The sequence below is a fragment of the Miniopterus natalensis genome, chromosome 5 (assembly GCF_054644295.1).
Source record: "Miniopterus natalensis isolate mMinNat1 chromosome 5, mMinNat1.hap1, whole genome shotgun sequence".
Taxonomy (NCBI): domain Eukaryota; kingdom Metazoa; phylum Chordata; class Mammalia; order Chiroptera; family Miniopteridae; genus Miniopterus; species Miniopterus natalensis.
Window position 1 is genome coordinate 78,491,469 of NC_142085.1, and position 19,720 is coordinate 78,511,188.

Here is a 19,720-nt window from a genome sequence, read left to right on the forward strand (position 1 = left end):
ACTGCATTTGAACAACTAATGACTGTATGCAAGATATTGAAATATTTAAAAACATTTGAATATTTAAGTAACATTTAAAATATTTTAAAGTGTTGATCTCAGGTGGGAAAAGGAAAGTTCTGATGAATGGCAGATCACCCTTGATAACATAAAAGTGGATAAAAATTAACATTTAAAGCCCTCGCGGAATTTAGTCTTTCATCTGGGATTAACCTGGCAATTTGTTCTTGTCTGTATGTAAATACAAAATTCACTAGACTTGTGAAAATTTTTTAGGAAGTTTCAAACTAATTTTACTGATACATTGGTCTAAAAGAAAGATTATGGAAATATCAATGGCACTGGCGGTATCTTAGGTGTTTGGAGGAAAGAAGAGAGTTGACGTTGTGTTTATACTACTCAAAAGCAGGTGACAGTCCCCTTTGTGGTCATGGTGTAAGAGAAGTACAATGGCAGTTTGGCCAACTGTGCCAGCACGTGGTTTCTAATTGCAAGTGTGGTTTACTATAATAGCCCAACAATTATGCAATTACAGGTGGATTCACTCAGTCAGGAAACTGTGTGTGTGAGTGTCGCTGTGGTCATTGGCACCGGCCCAGGCTGTCCCCAGAGTAGAACTGCAAACACATAATAGAGAGAGAGAATGGCTGAATTCTTACGCAGCAATGGATTTAGCATCAAGGCTTTCATTTTTCATTCATCAACTCACTCAGTCTCCCCTCTGTCACCTAGGGCGTTACTCGATTTGTGTGTTTTTTTGTTTATTTTTGTTCTCAGGAGACAAACAGACGATTCTTAAATGGTTCAGGTCCAAAGCAGAATTTTTTTTTAATTCTCATCTGAGGATATGTTTTTATTGATTTTAGACAGAGTGGGAGGGAGGAAGAGAGAGAGACATCAGTGTGAGAAAGAAACATCAATTGGTTGCCCTCCCGTGAGCGCCACAGGCGGGGATCAAACCCGAAGCCTTTTGGTGTGTGGGATGACACTCCAGCCAACTGAGCCACACAGCCAGGGCAGAGCAGAATTTTTATGGAGAGCCGAGGAATTGGGTATGTGGGTTGAGAGAAAATGAGAGCTAGGATATGTGTCTATAGCTACAGAGGTGAATTTGAGATGGAAACTTAACTTTCTATGTTGGTAATAGCCCTTTTATATTTCACAACATTTAAATTGTTCAAATTGAGCCCCTCAGCATAAAGCCTCAGTGGGAAAAAAAAGCCATACACTTAGTTCCTCCCTGGGTTTTCCTCTCGTTTAAGGAAGGCAGCTGGACAGTAGTGTACATGAAATAAATAAGGATTTCACTTCTTTACTCTGGCTTGGCTTCAAAATCAGTTCATTGTACCTTTCTCTCCGCCTGTTGCACTATGGCCAACATGAGCAGGTAAAGCAGGTTGGGAGCCATACGCAGAAGAACTTGCATGTCTCCCTTAAATTAGGGTAGGCTTCACTAGTGGGAAGAATGCGATTTACCATTCTTTTTTTTTTAATCCTCACGTGAAGGCCAGGGACAAGCCTGCCAGGTGGAGGGAAAGTTCCAGGTTTCCCACTCTCCCTCTGTTGACACCTGTTGGTGGAAATGGGGGGGGTGGTAACTCCTTGTTATTGTTGGGCACGGTGAGATTTTCGGATCGCCACGTGGCCTCCACTGACACCGCAGTGGGTGGGAACGGTCTTGTTCCCCGTGGGCAGTGGCTTGATACCACCCCGGTATTGGGAGGAGGGAGAAAGAGAGACACCTCGTTACTGCCAGGCGGGTTGGAAGTCCAGGCTCCCCTTAGGTTCGTGAGGGTAGCAGTCTAGTCGCCCCACTCAGCCCTTGTGGCCACGGATGGTCATCGTTTGTTCCGTGGTGATCGGCTGCAGGAGCGCAGTTACTGTTTAAAAGCTGCCCGGCCGGGTGTGGCTCAGCGGTTGAGCATCGACCTAGGATCCAGGCGAACAGGGTTCGATTCCCGGTCAGGGCACATGCCCGGGTTGCGGGCTCGATCAATGACTCTCTCTCATCATTGATGTTTCTCTCTCTCTCTCTCCCTCTCCTTTCCTCTCTCTGAGATCAATAAAGATATAAAAAAATAAAAATAAATAAATAAGTAAATAAAATTTAAAAGCTTTCTGTGTTGCCAGGCTGTTCCTCTCCCACCCCTTTGGCTTTTGTTGAGGCCTTTTTGGCCTGTGACCATTGGCGTTTCGAAGTTGGTGACCTTCAACTACAAGCCTGGTATATATGCGACAAAAAAGAAAACCCAGGGCTCTTACCTCCATGTTGTCTTGGGTCCTGAGGTCCCGCCTGGTCTTTTTTTTCACCTTGCGTCTTCTGAGGTTGGTTTCATATATAACACCCAGGGTTTTTTAACTGCATTTAGCAGGAGGAAGAAGAAATAATAAGTCTGCTCCATCTCCCTGCAAGCAGAGGCCCTTGCCGCTCCGTTTTTGTTTTCCTTTTCCCAATATTTGTTAGGAAAGTTTGGAAAATGAAACAGTTTTACAGTCAACCGCCACATATCCACCACCTAGATTCAACACAACATTTTGCTATATTTTGCTTTATTGTTTACAGGGTGGGGCAAATGTAGGCTTACAATTGTTCATATGGAAAATGATACAATAATTAATTAATGGCACAAGAAGAGACTGTGTTTCATGTCCTCTCAACTGTAAGCCTAGGATTCCCCACCCTGTATTTATCTGTCCATTCCATCTGTCCCTTCATTTACTCTTTTTAGTGGACATCAGTACACTTCACCCCTAAACACATCAGCATAATATTAGTAATTGGACTTCACTACTTAACGGGTTTTTTAAAGGTAAATTTTACATAAAGCAAAGTGCACATAATTGTAGTAGTAAGAGTCATAGGTCAGAGTAATCATAATTACCATTTGATGGGTTTTGTATAACCCATCCCTTATTGAGATCATTTCCATCAGCCTAAGAAGTTCTTCATGCCTCTTCTCAATTCTTACTGCCCCTCACTCCCAAGAAGCAATTACTGTTCTGCTGTTCTTTCTTTCTTCTTTTTTGTTGTTTCTTTTCGGGGAGGTGGTGATAAATTTATTTTGTCTCTTTTAGAACTTCATATAAATAGAACAACACAGTATGCACATTTTTGCATGTCGCTTTATTTTCCAGCACAATGTTTTTGAGATGCATTCATGTTGTTGTATGTGTATCAAGGGCTCTTTTTTTTTTTTTTTAACTGCAAAGTGCTATTTCCCCACAGAAATAACACTGTATTTATACAATATGGGCTGCCTCCAGTTTTTTGCCATTAAAATTTGATAGTTGGGGTAATTTAAGTCATCACTATCTTCCGTCTGCTTTGAACATAGTGTGAGGTGACGTAGGTTTTGTGCCTTCTCATTAATAACGTGACCAAGGCACATAAAGGTATGTTCTGTCACACGCGGTACCCACATTCTGTTCATGTTTCTTGTCAGTGGTGATAGCTATCGTTTATTCGAGGCTGAAAACTTTTTTGTAATAGAAGCAAAAGAGAGTTTTAGCATTGTGGAAGTTAGAATTTAGCTTCTTGGCACTAAATTTTAATGTGTGAAGGAGAAACCATAGCTGTAATATTCATTACTGAGAACGCCAAACTGGCCTATGGGGAAACATCCTATTTCAGAAATACTTAGAAGACTCTGCTTCTGCACAAAATATCGATGTCATTGCTGCACATGGATTCAGCTGTTTCAGAGACCCATACTTGTCTGTCCCTACCTATTAAGGAAGCCTCTTGCTTCTTGGCTGTTTCCACAAAACCATTAAGGGGACTGTAATTTCTGATTCATTTACACTGATTGATACCAGGGGAGTTGTACCAGCTGGGAAGCGGGCAAGATAAGCTGCATCTGAGATTCCAGGTAAGGGGAGCATGGGGCTGTTAGTGCCAGAAGCAGTCGACGGTGTTGTCTCAAACTGGCGCACAGCTTTCCTCTGACCTTCCTTTTCTTCCTGCAGTTGACGGACTGGACAAAGCCTCTATAGCGAACTCGGATGGCCCAGCGGCAGGTTCCCAAACGCCGCCCTTCAAGAGGAAAGGGAAGCTCTCCACCATTGGTAAAATCTTTAAGCCTTGGAAGTGGAGGAAAAAGAAGACCAGTGACAAATTCAGAGAAACCTCAGCAGGTATGAGAATCATAACTTTGTCAGACGAGAAGATAAGTTGTTGAATTCGTCAACAGGTAAACAAGTGGGGCGTGCAAGTTTTTTCTGGAAAAAAACTTAATTTGTATTTAAAATGAAATTATTTCACTTAAGGGTGTGACAACTTGGAATCCTGATCTGCCTTCTTATTTTTACCATGTTGGCTTTCTGAGATAGTCTTGTAAAAACATACTTGTAAGTTCGTCTAAAAACTCGTGTGTCGGGAGGGGCAGGTAAAATGGAAAATTAAAAGTGGAAATGTTATTTGCCAACATTGTGGCTGCAATGATGGAATCCATACACACACACACTCACACTCACACATACACACACACTCACACACCCGCACACACAAACACAGACTCGATTATATATCTGTCTACTTAGTTCCAGTAGTATAATCCTATCTGTTAACTTAAAAAAAATTTTTAATGACTTTTTTAATGTATTTGTTCTGTGGGCAAAATTTGAATGACTGTATATAAAAGAAAAATGTTGCTATATTTATTAAGTTTAAATTTCCATCATGTGTTTAGGACTGGTCTCCTTCCTAGGGGAGTCATAACCCCATTGGTATGAACGTTTTTTATTGTTATTTTAATTTGTGGATGTGTTAAACCTTAAGAATTATATCCTTTAGTACCTTTCGGATGGACTCATGGAGGAAGCTCACTTTAAATTTCAGGCCAGAATTAAGCCTAACTTAAACAAGTGTCCAATATCAGTGGTATTTTGTTAATATATCTTAATGTTAAGTTCAGCTTTTTCCATGCTCATAGTCCAAAACAGTCACTTCATCAAAATTCTTCATTGCACCACAGTCTAATATTGTCAGTGTGTGTACAGGGTCACAGAGTACGTCTTACTGGTCTGCGCCGAGGTGAGAGCTGGCCTTTAGTTCTAGAGCTATGAAATAAGATAAAAAATACCACAAAGTTTCCTAAAGAAAATGGTCTCTGCTGTATGTGTAGCTATTATAATTTCTTTGAGTACTTACTACGTTAAAAGAAATTATGATACTGGGATTTGTTTCAAAATAATCCTGGGAAAGGAGTGAGTATAGATGAAAGAAGATTGGCCACAAGTTGCGTATCGTTTAAGCTGAACGATGGGTATGTGGGGTTTATTATTCTCATTTCTCTACTTGTAGATACTGGAAAATTTCCTTAATAAAAAGATAGAAACAGAAGAGAAACTTGGTTTAGGGGGAAATAATGATAGCTTGGTTATTGGACCCTTTTTGATTCCTAATTGGCTTCTTGGGGTAAGAGGCGGTAAGAAGTGGTGGGCAGAGTGCTGTGCCGAGTGAGGACCTCTGGGTTGTAGTAGTTTCCTTCGCACCAAGGTGTCGTGTGACCTTGAGCAAGTCAGATCAGAGTGGAGTGAGTTGAATTCTAAGGCGCTTTCAATTTGATTCTGTTGTCAGTCCTCGACTCCTTCCAGCCCCTGGGGGCACCCTCTTCTCCCCTGCTCTTCAGATGTGAAGGCACCACACTCGCCTTAACTGCTCCTCTCGTGGTGCCCTAAGCAGTGGGAGGATCTGGCTCCTCCTGTCGCCACGGCTGCCTCGAGGGCGGAGGGCTCTGGGCAGTAGCGGGAAGGAGATACAGAGACGAGACGAGAGGATGGACATCCCTTCAGTTGCCTCTCTTGCTCTTTAGCTGAACCTGGGCTGCTGACTTCTCTCTCCCTAAAGCAGACAAGACAGCTGCAAAGAAATGCCTCTCCATCTTACCTTGTCACCGCTTTTTAATCATTTTAACAGTAGGGAGGCTATAACATATTTCCACCTGCTCTGAATAGTCAAGAAAAGTGATTTTAAACACTCAAGTGTTATTTCATGTTGTCCCGTATTTACTGAGGATGGCCCGGCCATCTTTGTATTCTTTCTCCTTTTCAGATTCACACAGGATTTTACATGAGTTCAGCTCCAAGAAGTTCGTGGTGGATACTATATCCCCAGTTTGTAAAGACTACCAAACTACATTAAAAACCCGAACAAGTTACTCGATGCCTCATTGGTGTGTGTGTGTTTTCCATCAAAATTGTGACAGAATAAAAGCAAGCCACGTAGATGTGTTAACAGTTCTTTGTAAATTTGCCTCTTACATGTACTTGCACGATTTATTTTTAAACCCGCATTATTACTGATGTTTTACTTGCATTTTATAAGAGTTTATCAGGTGCCCCATTTATAAAGTATTGTATCATCACCCTAAACGTATGTTTCTTTTAAGGCTTAAATGCCCGCTGAGCTTTGTGGAATGAATAAGTAAGGCCTAAAATAAAGGGAAGCACAGCCCTGCCCAGTGTGGCTCCATTGGTTGGGCTCATCCCGTGCGCGGAAAGTTGCCAGGTGGATCCCTGGTCAGGGCCCCTGCCTAGGTTGCAGCTCAGTCCCCGGTAGGGGCCGTGCAGGAAGCAGCCTCTTGATGTTTCGCACTAACATTTGTTCCATGTTTCTCTCTCTCCCCCTCTCCCTTCCTCTCTCTTTAAAAATCAATTAAAAAAATTTAAAAATAAAATAAAGGGCAGCACAAAATGGTAGGTCATGGGTTTTTTCACATTGAGGAAGGACGTCACATCCAGAGGAAAATCGATGCGGTTGGACATAAACAAGAGAAAGGTGTTTTCTTCTAAATTATCTCAGAAACAGAGAAAACTAGCTGTCTGAATATGACCAAGGTCATGTGCTCTCTGGCAAACTATAAAGTACACCTTAGGCAACAGCCACAGTATCTTGGGATATGAAAGAAGACGAATTCCTTCCAAGAAAAGTAACTCTTCTGTGTTTTTCCGTCTCCTAAACTCCTGGCTTTATAATCTCATGGCCATGAATCTTTCTGTGGTGCACTGCGCGTTGATTAATACCACTTTTCCTGGTCTGGGTTCCTGCTGGAGGACTTTTTAATTGGCAGTCAACAGGATGCGGTGCTGAGAATCGCCCCCTTTTCCATTTACTACCCCCAGGTGCCTGCCTTTACCTTTCTCTTCCTGAGTGAGCGGGCCCTTCTCCTCCGTGGCACCACCTAATCTCTAGGTTCGATCTCTTCCCTGTCTCTAGAATGCAAAATGTCATCTACACTTTTTTCCCTACATAATCATTTGTTCCTGTTCTTCCTTTGAGGGATGGGAGGTAGACTAAGGCTCCTCGCTCTGGATCTTTAAATATGCTTTCATCCCCCCATCTAAACACACTTGTTCCTCTAACTTCTGCGTAGACTGCTACCGTCGAGACCAAGTGTCTTGAAAATCCACCCTGTACCCGCTGCTCCCACTTTCTCTCCACACTCTCATTCCCCTTCCCACTGCGGCCTCCCCAGCACCCAGCGCCCCACTGAGGCTACTCCAGGCCTCCCAATCACAAAGTTAGTATTCCTGCCTCATTTTCACCCATCTCAGCCTCTCCATTTGCCATCACTGATTAGTTCTTCCTTGATTTCCGAGAGGTGTCATTGTCTTAGTTGTCTTTGACGTTTCTTGCTCTCTTTTGCCCCCTCTCACCCCCTTCTCATCTCCCCTGAATCTTTGAAGGGGGGTGTCTACATGTCTTAGCTCTTCTCATTCTTTGAACGTGTCCTTCCTCATCACACCCTCTCTTCTCAGTACCCACATCTCTTAAACTCAGGGTCCAGCCAAGGCCCAGGCCCTTCTGCCCGAGCACCTAATGGGCAGCAATGCCTGAGGACTGCATGGTAACCAACATCCATTCATGTGGTCCGCATACATCTACACTGAAAATACGGCACATGCCAGGCCCTGCTCCGGAGCCAGGTATTCTGCAGCGAATACGCGAGCAGGGTTCCTGCTCTCATGGAGCTTTCATTCTACAGAGGTCGGGTGCTGGTAGATGCTGCGAAAGAGCACAGAGAGCGAGGGGCTAGGAGTAGAAAGGCACTATGTACAAACGCGTCCCAAACCAAGCAGGTCCCTTGCCAGCCCCGGCTATCCTGCTTTGCAGACCTGGCTTTGTTTGGCATCCAGACTTTGAACCGTGGATTTCTTTGGCTCTTCCCTGCCTGTTACTGTCTTCACACTTGGTTAGTGCCAAGAACCATTTACTGATTTCCTCCTGGTTAGGTGGTCTCTAACACCAGCCTTTCCTCTCAGTCCCCGTTGTCTGGGCCTCATCACCGCCGGCGTGGTTGCTGCAGGTGGCCCCTTTGCTGTCCTAGGTATTAGCTGCACTGGCTGTGGCAGCTGGGGGGGGCCCGGGAAGGCAGGGCGAGGCTGGGTTCCGGCAGGAAGCCCACGAGGGGAACCTGACTAGCTGGCGAGGCTGACAGAAGGTGCAGGATGGCACCGGCTGTCAGGAACCCCAGGGTAAGCAAGATAGCACGTTTCCAAGTCTCAGGCCAGGCAAGTAGGACGGGGGTACCCCACACCCGAATGGCACGTGTTCCCCAGGTAGGGCAGAATAACAGCATCGGGTGAGTGAGATTGGGAAATCCAGGCAGCGTGTGGCAGCCAGGGCCTGCTTTACCTAAGCGGTGTACTCGTGGGCACGTGGGGCTGGGTGTAAGGAAACAGAAGGATTTAAGTAGGGCCTCCGTCTTTTTTTTTTTTTTTAAGGAACTGAGGGATAGAGCTGGTAACTAGGACAGGAAGTTACCAAAGGATTTGGGACAGAAACTCCCTGTACAAAGAGGAACACAGATGGGTCTGTGGAAGTAGCTTCCTCAGACCCCAAACCTCAGATGCTGGGGCTCCTGCTGCTAGAATGGCACAGCCCAAGACCTGGGAGGGAAGAGAGAGCAGAGGTTGTGGATTTGGGGAACTAGGGAGACAGAGCACCCATCTCTGCCCTTTCCCTACAGATCACCCTGGTGCCAGCACCCGGGAATCTCTGCAGGTGGAACGTGGGCCTGTCACATCTCACTCAGAAAGTGCGACGGGCCCCACATTGTTTCCTAAATGAACCCCGGGCTCCTCGGCTCTCCTCAGAGTAACCCAGACTGGCCTTGCCTTTCCTGTCTTTGTCACTCACAGCCTTAGACTCCAGTCACACGGAGCGCGCCCTGAGCCTGCTTGTCCCCAGGCCACGCTCCCTGGTCTTCCCTCCTCCTCCGGGCGCCTTCCTCCCCAGCCACACCTGGCGAAAGACTGCGCCCTATGCCAGGGTCGTAACGTGTCTCTTCTGGCTGAAGATATCGGCCTTGATTCTGCGTCAGCTGGGTAGGGACCTCCCTTCCTTTGCTTGTACGACTGTTATGACGTATATTTTGACTTCTTTTCCAGTTTCTGTGTCTGCTTTTAATTTACGATGTAAAGTATTTAAGGGCAGAGACTACCTCACTCACCTTTGCCCCACTTCAGGTGCTTTGTATAATAATTTGTACCTGGTATGTACACTTGCACATGCCTTGAATAGCTTATTTATTGACTATCCACTATAACTAAAAATAGAGCACTGGCTGCTTTAGGACTTTATAAAAGAAACTGAAGATTTAAAAATCATAATGGAAAGAGAAAGAGAATAATTTAAAATGCCAGTCAAATACATCTGTGCTCACAATTACGACCATAGACAACTATTAAGAAGCCAATAAAATAACTAGGAAATTTTTTTATCTTTGCTCTTATTTTAAAAGTAAGTTATACTCCTAAATAAAGAAAATCAAGGCAACTTATCTTCATTAAAATTGTGACTTTTGTTTTGTTAGAAATGGGGAAGAAATGCCAGTCTAGATTTTTCTATAACATTGTTGCGCGTTATCGGCTTTCTATGAATCAGAGTAACTTGTAGAGCCATCTGGTAAAAACTTTAATTTACCCAAGGTACTCAGCATTTCCTAATCTCAATAATAGTGGCTAATGTTTATTGAATGCTATCATGTGCCAGGTCCTGCTCCGAGAACTTTATTCACATTAACTCATTTAATCATCAAAACTTAGGAAGTTTAAGTGCTGGTATTATTCCACTTTTACTCATGAAGACACCAAGACAGGAAAATTCAAATCCCTTGCTCAAGAAAACACACCGGGTAGGAAGCAAAGGCAAGCAATTTGGCACCACAGCCAGCACTTGAGACCGTCACACTCTGTTGCATGTCTAGAAGTTAAGTTCATGGCCAGATCAGTAAGGACTGCTCCTTGAAAGACCAATCTAATACATTGGTTTGCATCAAATACTAGTTTTTGCTGTAAGAAGGATTTGGTCTCGGGAATTATTCTGGTTCTTGACTGGCTTGATTTCCACAGTGTACACATAGAAAAATGATTGGCAAGGATAAAAATATGTTTGGTCTTAGTAAAGATCCTATTCTCTGTAACCACAGAGGTGTGTTAGGGATGATTTTCTATACCTAAAAAATAGGGCAAAGTGAGAGGATTTGCCCAGGGTGATATCTGTTAAGGAACTGGCCTGGTTGCATTAATAAATGACGTCATTTTGCCTTTATTTATCTGTGTCCCCTGAGAAGACAGAAGTACTTTCAGGTATCATTCAGCCTCACACCACATCGAAGGGAGAGCAGAGGATCTCTGCCTTTCCCAGTGTGTGTAGCGAGAGAAGGTACTAAGCAGCCATAGGCACGCGGCCAGGGCGGTGGGGCGCCTCGCTGGGTGTCAGACGACGCTCGGGTGTCACACGCCAGGCACTGCCACAGTGGGACAGCAGGACACGGGGCACAGGCCGCCCTGCCGAGGGAGCTTCTGTGCCCGCGGGGTTTATAGAAAGCCAACCCAGTAAGTTGGGCAGTGTGTTAGAAAGTAAGAAGAGAAAAAATAAAGCCAGAAATAGGGACTGTGGGATGGAAGTTGCCGTTTAAAATCCGGTGGTCAGGAAAACTCTATCGGGAAGGCAACAGCATTGCAGCAAGGAGGAGGAGGGACAGAAGAGCACTCCCAGAAACGCTAAATAGTCATGTGTTTCCTTCTGTCTAACAGTGACGTTAATGCACTGTGACTGCAGTCCCTTGTAAACTGTTCTCGGTCCAATAATTTAGCAATTAAAATGCCCCACATTCAGGAACCTCATGATGGTTAATTCTAATATCTTCAGGGGTGGGCAGAAGTAGGGTAAAGTTAATACAGCAGTAATACAATGAGTGATAAATAATAATACAAGAATAAACGTCCCCATAGCGCACCTGTAACCCTCCTTCTGCCCACCCGTGTTGCTGGTCCCCCTGGGGCTCCTGACAGGTCACGCGACTGCGCTCCATTCAGTTCTACCGAAGAGGAGCGGACGTCCAGGAAAGAGATTCAGCTGCAACATAAACATTTCGTTGGGGCTTCCTTGTTAAAATCAAACCCGGGAACCAGGTTTGGGCCTGTGGAGGTGGCTGCATCCCTGCCGGCCGCTCCAGTGGTGGACTCCTGAGGTTTCCTGAGGAGCAGCTGCGGTTGGCCGGTGCGGGAGGCAGAGACACAAGGGACCCGCCAACTGGGTCCCTCTCTGTCGCTGCATTTGTGATCACGACTTTCTCAAAAGACGTCATTTTCTGGGTCGTTCATCACTCTGGTATTATTTTCTTTGTGTGTCTGTTCAGTTTTATAAATTTTTTAATACATGTAAAGTTTTGGGTAGCTGCCATTATAACCAGCATATATCACAGATCCGTCACTCTCCAGATCTCCTTGTGCTATTTTTGTAGCCACACCTTACGTCCCCTCCTCCCGCCACCGCCTCTCCTCTCCTCTGGCAGCCACTGCCTTGTTCTTCTTCATATCGTTGTGTTGTTTCAAAATGTCGTAAAAATTGGAACCTTTCAGCATGAAATCGTTGGAGACTGGCTTCCTTGACCCAGCGTAGCACGTCTGAGGTTGATTGTTAGGTCGGGCTCTGTGGCATGGATGTGCCCGTTTGTTTATCCATTCACCTGTTGAAGGACGTATGGGTGGTTTCCAGCTTGGGGTAATTAGGAAGAGAGAGGCTATAAACACTCATGGAAAGGTTTCTATGTGAATAAAAGTTTTCGTTTCTCTGGGGGAAAGATGCAGGAGGGTGATCTTTGAGTCATACATTAAATGCATGTTTAACCTTGTAAGCACCCACCAAACTGTTTTCCAGAGCTTTGCATTCCTGCCGGGTGATACTCCGGTGCCTGTTGCTGTACATTCTTGTCAGCACTTGATATTGTCATGAGTTTTTTAACTGTTGTGGTAAAAACACACATATCTTAAGACTTACTGTCTTAATCATCTGTCAGTGTACCGCATCGTGGTGTGAAGCATATTTACATTGCAGTGAAGATCTCCAGAACTTCTTCATCTTACAGACAACTCCCCTCTGTCCCGACTCCCCGGTCCCTGGTGATCACCACTCTACTTCCTGCGCCTATGGAGTTGACCGTGTAGGACACTTCATGTAAGTGGAGTCCGAGGGCAGTTGCCCTGCGATGACTGTTTGGTTTCCCTTAGCATAACGCCCTCAGGTTCGTTCCGCAGCAGCACAGGAAGGCGTGTCCTTCCTTTATCATTCTGCATAGCATTTCACTGTATGCACATGCAGGTACCCCCGCTTTTGAGTAACTCGCTTTACATCACTTTACTTTTACAAAGGACCTACATTAGGCCTTCGGAAGGCAAAAAGCAGAAATAGCGTTCGGCATTTGTTTTGCAGCAGTGAGCGTGGCCCCCGAGGCCCCTTCCCCGGGAACCGCACTCAGCATCCTGGCATCAGGCCCCGTGGCTTTGGCGGAGCCTGGGGGCATCTGTGTTTCTCTGTGCATCCCTGTTTTCACCGTAGGTTAGTGCCATTTTTAGGTGTAACCTGATCATCCTGTCTCTTCCCCAACACTCTTTTTATAACAGCTTTGTTAAGATATAATTTATATACCGTACAGTTCACCCAGTTAATGTGTGTAATTCAGTGGTTTTAAGTATTATCACAACTCTGCAATCATTACCAGTATCAACTTTGAACACTTCCATCTTCCTAAAAAGAAACTCCATCCCAGTAGCCATCACTCCCCGCTTTCCCCCGGTTCTATTTTCTCTCTCTGTAGGTTTGCCTGTTCTCTCTGTTTCTTGTAAATAAATTCATATAATAAATATGTGGTCTTTTGTGACTGGCCCCTTTCATTTGGCATATTTTCCAGGTTCATTCATGTAACTTGCATCAGTACTTAAGTTCATTTATTGGTGAATAATATTCTATTGTATGAATGTACCCCACTTTATTTATCTGTCCGTCAGTTGATGGACATTTGGGTCGTTCCTACTTTGGGCTATCATGAAGGATGCTGCTGTGCACATTTGCATGCAAGTTTTTGTGTGGGCACGTGTTTTCACTTCTCTTGGTTATATATCTAGAAATGGAATTGCTGAGTCACATGGTAACTCAGTGTTTAACATTTTGGGGAATTGCCAAGGCGGTTTTCCGAAGCAGCTGCACAATTTTACATTCCCACCAACAGTGTGTGAGGGTTCCGATTTCTCTACACTCTGGGCAACACTTGTTATTATCTGTCTTTTTTATTATTGCCATCCTGGCAGGTATAAAGTAGGGCCCCCGGCACTCTTGGTTCCTCTTTTTCTGCCTTTTTAAATTTCCATAGTACATTTTACCTTCTAACAGTTATAAATTATGTCTATTGTTTATTATCTGGTCCCCCTTCCTACTAGATTATAAATTCCTTGAGAACAGGGATTTTTGTTTTCCTCTCTGATAAAAATCCCAAAGCAACTAGAATAAATAGTACCTGGCTTATGTTAAACATTCAGTTTGTAGAATGAATGCATTAATGAAAGGCGTTGGATGAGCCTTATCCCATCCCATATACTGGGTGTTTTGCAAGTGTTTCTGATTTGAAAAATGCTGGAATTTTGGGGGGTAAGGGAAAGAGAATATGTATTTTTAATTTGTCCTTTGTGTTCATATCATTGAGAGCTGCTTAAGAGCCTTAAGGAATCTTGAAAAGCCAAAATAGACAAAATGAATATTTCACCAAATATAATGGACAGGGTGGTGGCCCATTCCCTCATGAATGGATAATGAACTTAAGTAACTTACTGTCTGCCCTGTATATAGCAGTGTTTTCAAGGTCAATGTGGAGGCATCATTGACACAAAAAGGAGGCAGATAGGCGTTGTGTTTAGTTCAACCATTTTCATACCTGTGTGTTTTATTACTGAGCCTAATCAGCCCAAATGAGCATTAGAAATTCTGTGGCTAGAGAGATAAACTATAATGATTTTATCATACGTACATTCTTAAATTCTCTTATTCTTTTCCCAAGTATACACGATGGCATTGAAACACACCTCTCTGTGCATCAGGTATGAAGGAGGTAAACCCTCCTCAGTCTCTTGCCCCAGGAGAATGGATTTTTTTCTTGGTTCAATCTTTGCACATACAGGTGGATAGAAAGAATCATTATGGCCCACTATTTTATTTATGGAGCATTTATTATCCACCATAGGGGGAAAACCCATTCATGGGAAAGAATGATCAGAGTATTAACTTTTTGTATATTTGTCATAATTGAAATTAGTGGTTTCATAAATATCGAAACCTTCCATCACTGGTTTAAAATAGCCAACTGCACCATGAACGGCCACACCATCAAGACCCACCTTCTACAGATAAATATAAACCATAGAGTCTGATTTCCAAATGGAGACTCCCTTGCTTCCTGTATGTTCTAGAAAACACGGTGGCGTGTGTGTGATTCACGCTGCGCTTTAGGTTGAAATGTGTGGAGCTGGAGAGCTGACTAGAACCTCAGGCCTCCACCCTGCCCCGGGTGAGTTAGGTTCTCCTGGGGCAAGTGGGCTCAGAGAAGCAGGGCATTTTCACTGAGTGGTCTATGAAAATATTCTCAAAGGAGCCATGATGCTATAGACTCTGCTGATTTCTGATTTTAAGTGACCTTTTTTTTTTTTTTTTTTTATAAAGAATCACACCCACTGTATTGAAATGTAGAATTGTGAACTCGAGTTTCTTTTTTTGTTTGTTTGCCACATTTAATCCCTAAGTGGAATATGGAGCAAAGGAACAATGTTCTCATCAATCTCTTAACAAAAAGGGCTTTGACTGGGATGGGACCGTGTGAGCCTGTATTGCTTTAAGAGAGGATCTGATTGTTTATACGCCTTACTTGGGTGGATAATTTCCTAAATTCATTTTCCTTTGGAGTGGTGCCACTTTTAAACACTTTTAAAGGTACTACAGAATTCCTTCTGGCCGGGGTCAGAGAGCTCATGTCAGGAAAGTCCATTATTTTATTTCCTTTGCCTATTATTTCCCTTGGTGGCTTTGTTTTGGTTTTTTTCATCCTGTGATACGAATCCGGTCTTTATCACTAAGGGTTCAGTCCTGGAAAGTGACTGCTTTTTGGCTTAGACATTTTCCTGATTTGTTTTCCACTTGGAGTGTAAATTGTAGTTTTAATTCTGATTTCTTTTGTTAGGTGAAAGGAATTTGCACCTCTAGGCTTACAACATTTTTTCAGCCTGGGTGGGGTTCTTCAACTGCTTTCCCAGACCCAGACTCTCTAGGTTTTGAAACGGATACTCTTGAAGTTTCCTTTATTCCGAAGCATAAGTGTTTCCTTTATACCTTTCATAAGACAGGACATGAGAGGCTGTGTGGGAAATATAAGAGAATAAAAGGCAAGGTTAGAGAGAAGACTGGATATTGGAAAATAGGGAGCACACATTGCACATTAGTGTGGTTAAAATTCGTCGAAAATTCCTGTGATCTATTTTCCATCTTAGGTATATGGCTCTCAGCATTAACATAGCCCAAAAATATCTTAAAGTTTTATTTATTTTTAAACTGTGGTAGAAAACACGTAACATAAAATTTATCATCCTCACCATTTTTAAGTGTCTTCTGACCTGCAGCCCATTTCCAGGACTTTTCATCTTGAAAAACCTAACAGCAGCCGCCATTTCCTCTCCCTGCCAGAGCTTTCATTTGTTTTTAAAGAAAACCTCAGGTAAATCAAGTATAAAACATTAGTGACACCAACTAAGACTTAATCACCTATTTAAATCTGACATTGACATACTGCGGGCATTAGGTAGCCCTTTCTGTCTGCGGGGCTTCTCAGTTCAGTGCTAAAAAGTTCAATTTAGTTAGTACCCCAGGAGGTTTGAAAATGTTCCCTTTGAATACTTTCCGTAATCTGCTACATGTAAACCTATGAAGTAAAGTGGGTTTTTTGAAAAATAAAGTTAAAAAAACAGTTATTTCTGTTACTCATTTGAAGTTTTATTTGGGATTAAACTTAAAATCAGAATAAGATATGTGGATGTTAACAGTAATGTGCCAGATGCTGCTTGTAATCTCCCCAGTTGCTCTATGAGGTAGGTTGTTGTTATCACCCCGAGTCACTAATGGGTAAAGGGAGGCACAGAAGTTAAATGACTTACCCTAAATCCCAGGGCTTAGGAGCATCCTAGCCCATCTTTGAACCTCAGAAGCCTGGCTTGAGCCTTCATTCTTAACGCTTATACTATGCTGCCTTCTAGATCCGTAGCATATCTAGATGAAAATTATCAACAGAATATTATCAAAGGGATATATACACATATAGATAAGAGAAAATGGAAAGTTGGGGAGGAAAAGACTCACATTTGTGTGGCCCCTGCTTTGTATCAAACACTGTACAAGATGTTTTTTATTAAATTTATTGGGGTGACAGTGGTCAATGTGAACATACAGGTTTCGGGTGTGGGTTTCTATGTTACAAGATCTGTACATTGCTCTGTGTGCCCACCACCTTTGCAAGATGTTTTAATCACCCTAACGTCCATCCAGGTTAGGTTTTACTGCCTCTGTTTTCATTTGAGAGACAGGGAGGAGGTTAGCAGCTTGCCTATGGTCACTGCTAATAAGCTGCAAGGTCTGGATTTGAACTCAAGCTGTATTCTTAAAAGGGTTAGATTGCCTGGCCGGACGTGGCTCAGCGGTTGAGCATCGGCCCAGGATCCAGGAGATCGGGGTTCGATTCGCAGTCAGGGCACATGCCCGGGTTGTGGGCTCCATCCCCAGTTGGGGGCTGCAGGAGGCAGCCGATCAATGACTCTCTCATCACTGATGTTTCTCTCTCTCTCCCCCTCTCCCTCCCCCCTCTGAAATCAATAAAGATTTAAAAAAAGAAAAAAGGGCTAGACTGTGTACTTCCTCATCGAGTTTCTATTTTCTAGCTTTTTCAATCTTCAAGAAGAATTATGAGGCCCTGATAGCACCTTAATAACCAGGGATTTTGAAACAGAGTCGGGGAAGGGCATTATGTCGAAGTGGGAAGTTAGCATTGCGCTCACTCCTTACACATTCCAGTTCCAGGTATGATGAACAACTGCTTTTCCCCAAACACATTTTTGGTGTTTTGTCTTGGAAGATATAACCCTTAGTTGAAGTTACCCTTGGCTCAGGGTCAAGCAGGAATTGGGTCGATTATCCCTCCTGATTTAGTCTAGGCCTGGACCCGTTTTACCAGAGAAATACTGGTTTTTTTACAAATGCTGTATATTCTCTTGTGTGGGCAAGATGGTAGGTAAAGGAGGGGAATGTTAAAAATGCTCAAGAAAACAGGCTTTTCTTTTAAATCCTCACCCGAGGATATTTTTTCCATTGCCTTTCAGAGAGAGTGGACGGGAGAGAGAGAGAGAAACATCGATGTGAAAGAGACACATTGATTGGTTGCTTCCCATGCATGCGCCCCGACCGGTGCTGGGGATCAAGCCTGCAACCGATGTACGTTCCCTTGGGTGGAATAGAACCCGGGACCCTTCAGTCCACAGGCCAATACTCTAGCCATGGAGCCAAACCAGCCAGGGCAAGAAAACAAGCTTTTTAATTATCTTAAGGAATCTGTTCTGATTAGATGTGTATGTGAAATATAGATTTGGAAACTGCCACCTAGTCATCTTACTAACTAAAACTGGTTACTCACACCTCTTAGTTTGAGTGGTGATGTTTTAATATGTATTGTTCATAGGATAACTAAATAAAATAGACTGTTAAAGATTCTACATTAACCACCTGAAAAAATTGTCGTTATCTTAATTTTAAACCTCCGTCCCTTTTGTGGGCTCATCCTGTCTTGGGTTTGCTGTCTTTTTTGTTGTTGTTGTTAACCCTCACCTGAGGATATTTTTTACATTGATTTTAAGAGAGAATGGAAAGGAGGGAGGGAGGAGAGAAGAGAAAGAAACATCAAACCTGCACCCAGGTATGTGCCCTTGACCGGGAATCAAACCCTGGACCCTTTGGTATGCAGGCCAACACTCTAACCATTGAGCCACACCTCCAGGGTGGGTTTACTTTTTTTTTCTTTCAAATATATCTTTATTGATTTCAGAGAGAGGAAAGGAGAGGGAGAGAGAGAGATAGAAACATCAATGATGAGAGAGTCATTGATCAAGCCCACAACCCGGGCATTGTGCCCTGACCGGGAATCGAACCCCTATCGCCTGGATCCTAGGTCGACGCTCAACCGCTAAGCCACGCCCGGCAGGGCGAGAAATGGAAACTTTTCATCCCACTGGATAAATCTGAAAGCACCTGTCTTATGCATTTGTGTTTCTCATGAGTTTATAGGAGTCAGACTAGAAGGAAGGACGCACAGTGTTTCACGTAGCTCACAAATCCTGTCCTCTGATCACTCTCCTGGGATTACTTGTACTTCCTGGCCCATCTGGGATCAGGGGCCTGCCCATTGTTCTCACCCTGAACAACCTTTGGGAGCAATAATCATGAGTCCCGTGGGCTGATTTGCCATGGCTGTTCCCAGCTCACCCCGTCTGGAAATACAGGGATTTCAGCTGCTGCTGTTTGCATGGGACAGAGATCATCACCTCTTGCCCTGGTTGGGTGGCTCAGCTAGTTGGAGAATCACCCTGTATAGTAAAAGGCTGTGGATTTGATTCCTGATCAGGGCACATACCTAGGTTGCAGGTTTGATCCCTGGTTGGGGCTTGTACAGGAGGCAACTGATTAATGTTTCTCTCTTTCTCTCCCCCTTCCTCTCTTTTTAAAATCAATTAAAAAAACAAATCCTTGGGTGAGGATTTAAAAAATAATTCTGGAAGGATTAACAAGACACAAATAAAAGTGGTTATCTGCTTGTGGAGTAAGGGTGAGATTCAATCTGAATAGGTGGGGGACAGAGTGAGAGCCAGTGGGGAGCAAAGGGAGAGTGAGAATTTTTACCGTAGCCTTTTATAATTTGAACTATGAGAATGGCCTACCATCTAAAAATTGGCCACTCAAAATAAACAGTTAAAAGCTGTCCTTCTGTCTCACATCTTGAGGGAAAATTGGAAAGCACTGTACGTCTCATGGGAAAGTTGAAGTCTTTGTAATAATCATCTCAGACGAGAATGCACGTGGTGGGCTTTTGGTCATACACATCTGGGTTCAACCAGATTCTAAGTACGTGACTGGAAAATGTGTTTAGCCTCTTTAAATCTCAATATTTTTATCTATTCTAAGGAAATAGAAGTAATTGCCTAGCTTATCTTTCAGGAATAATGGGAGGGTTGAGGAGAAAATAAATATTAAAATGCTATCTTAGCACCAAGTAAATGACGATTGCTGTCAGGCTTCTAGAGGAAGTTGCGACGCTGATTTTGCAAGAGAAGAACATAGATCTCTCCACCTTCCTCTTGC

At 43.5% G+C, this 19,720-nt stretch overlaps 1 protein-coding gene across 5 annotated transcripts in view; it reads left to right on the forward strand.

Moving 5' to 3' along the window:
* PHACTR2 (phosphatase and actin regulator 2) overlaps nt 1-19,720 on the forward strand; it is a 99,258-nt gene that overhangs the window by 24,378 nt on the left and 55,160 nt on the right. For all 5 annotated transcript variants that reach the window (XM_087817663.1, XM_087817662.1, XM_087817665.1 and 2 more), the window contains exon 2: nt 3,967-4,134. In XM_087817663.1, the coding sequence (XP_087673789.1) occupies nt 3,967-4,134 (168 nt within the window). The remainder of the gene's footprint in view (nt 1-3,966; nt 4,135-19,720) is intronic.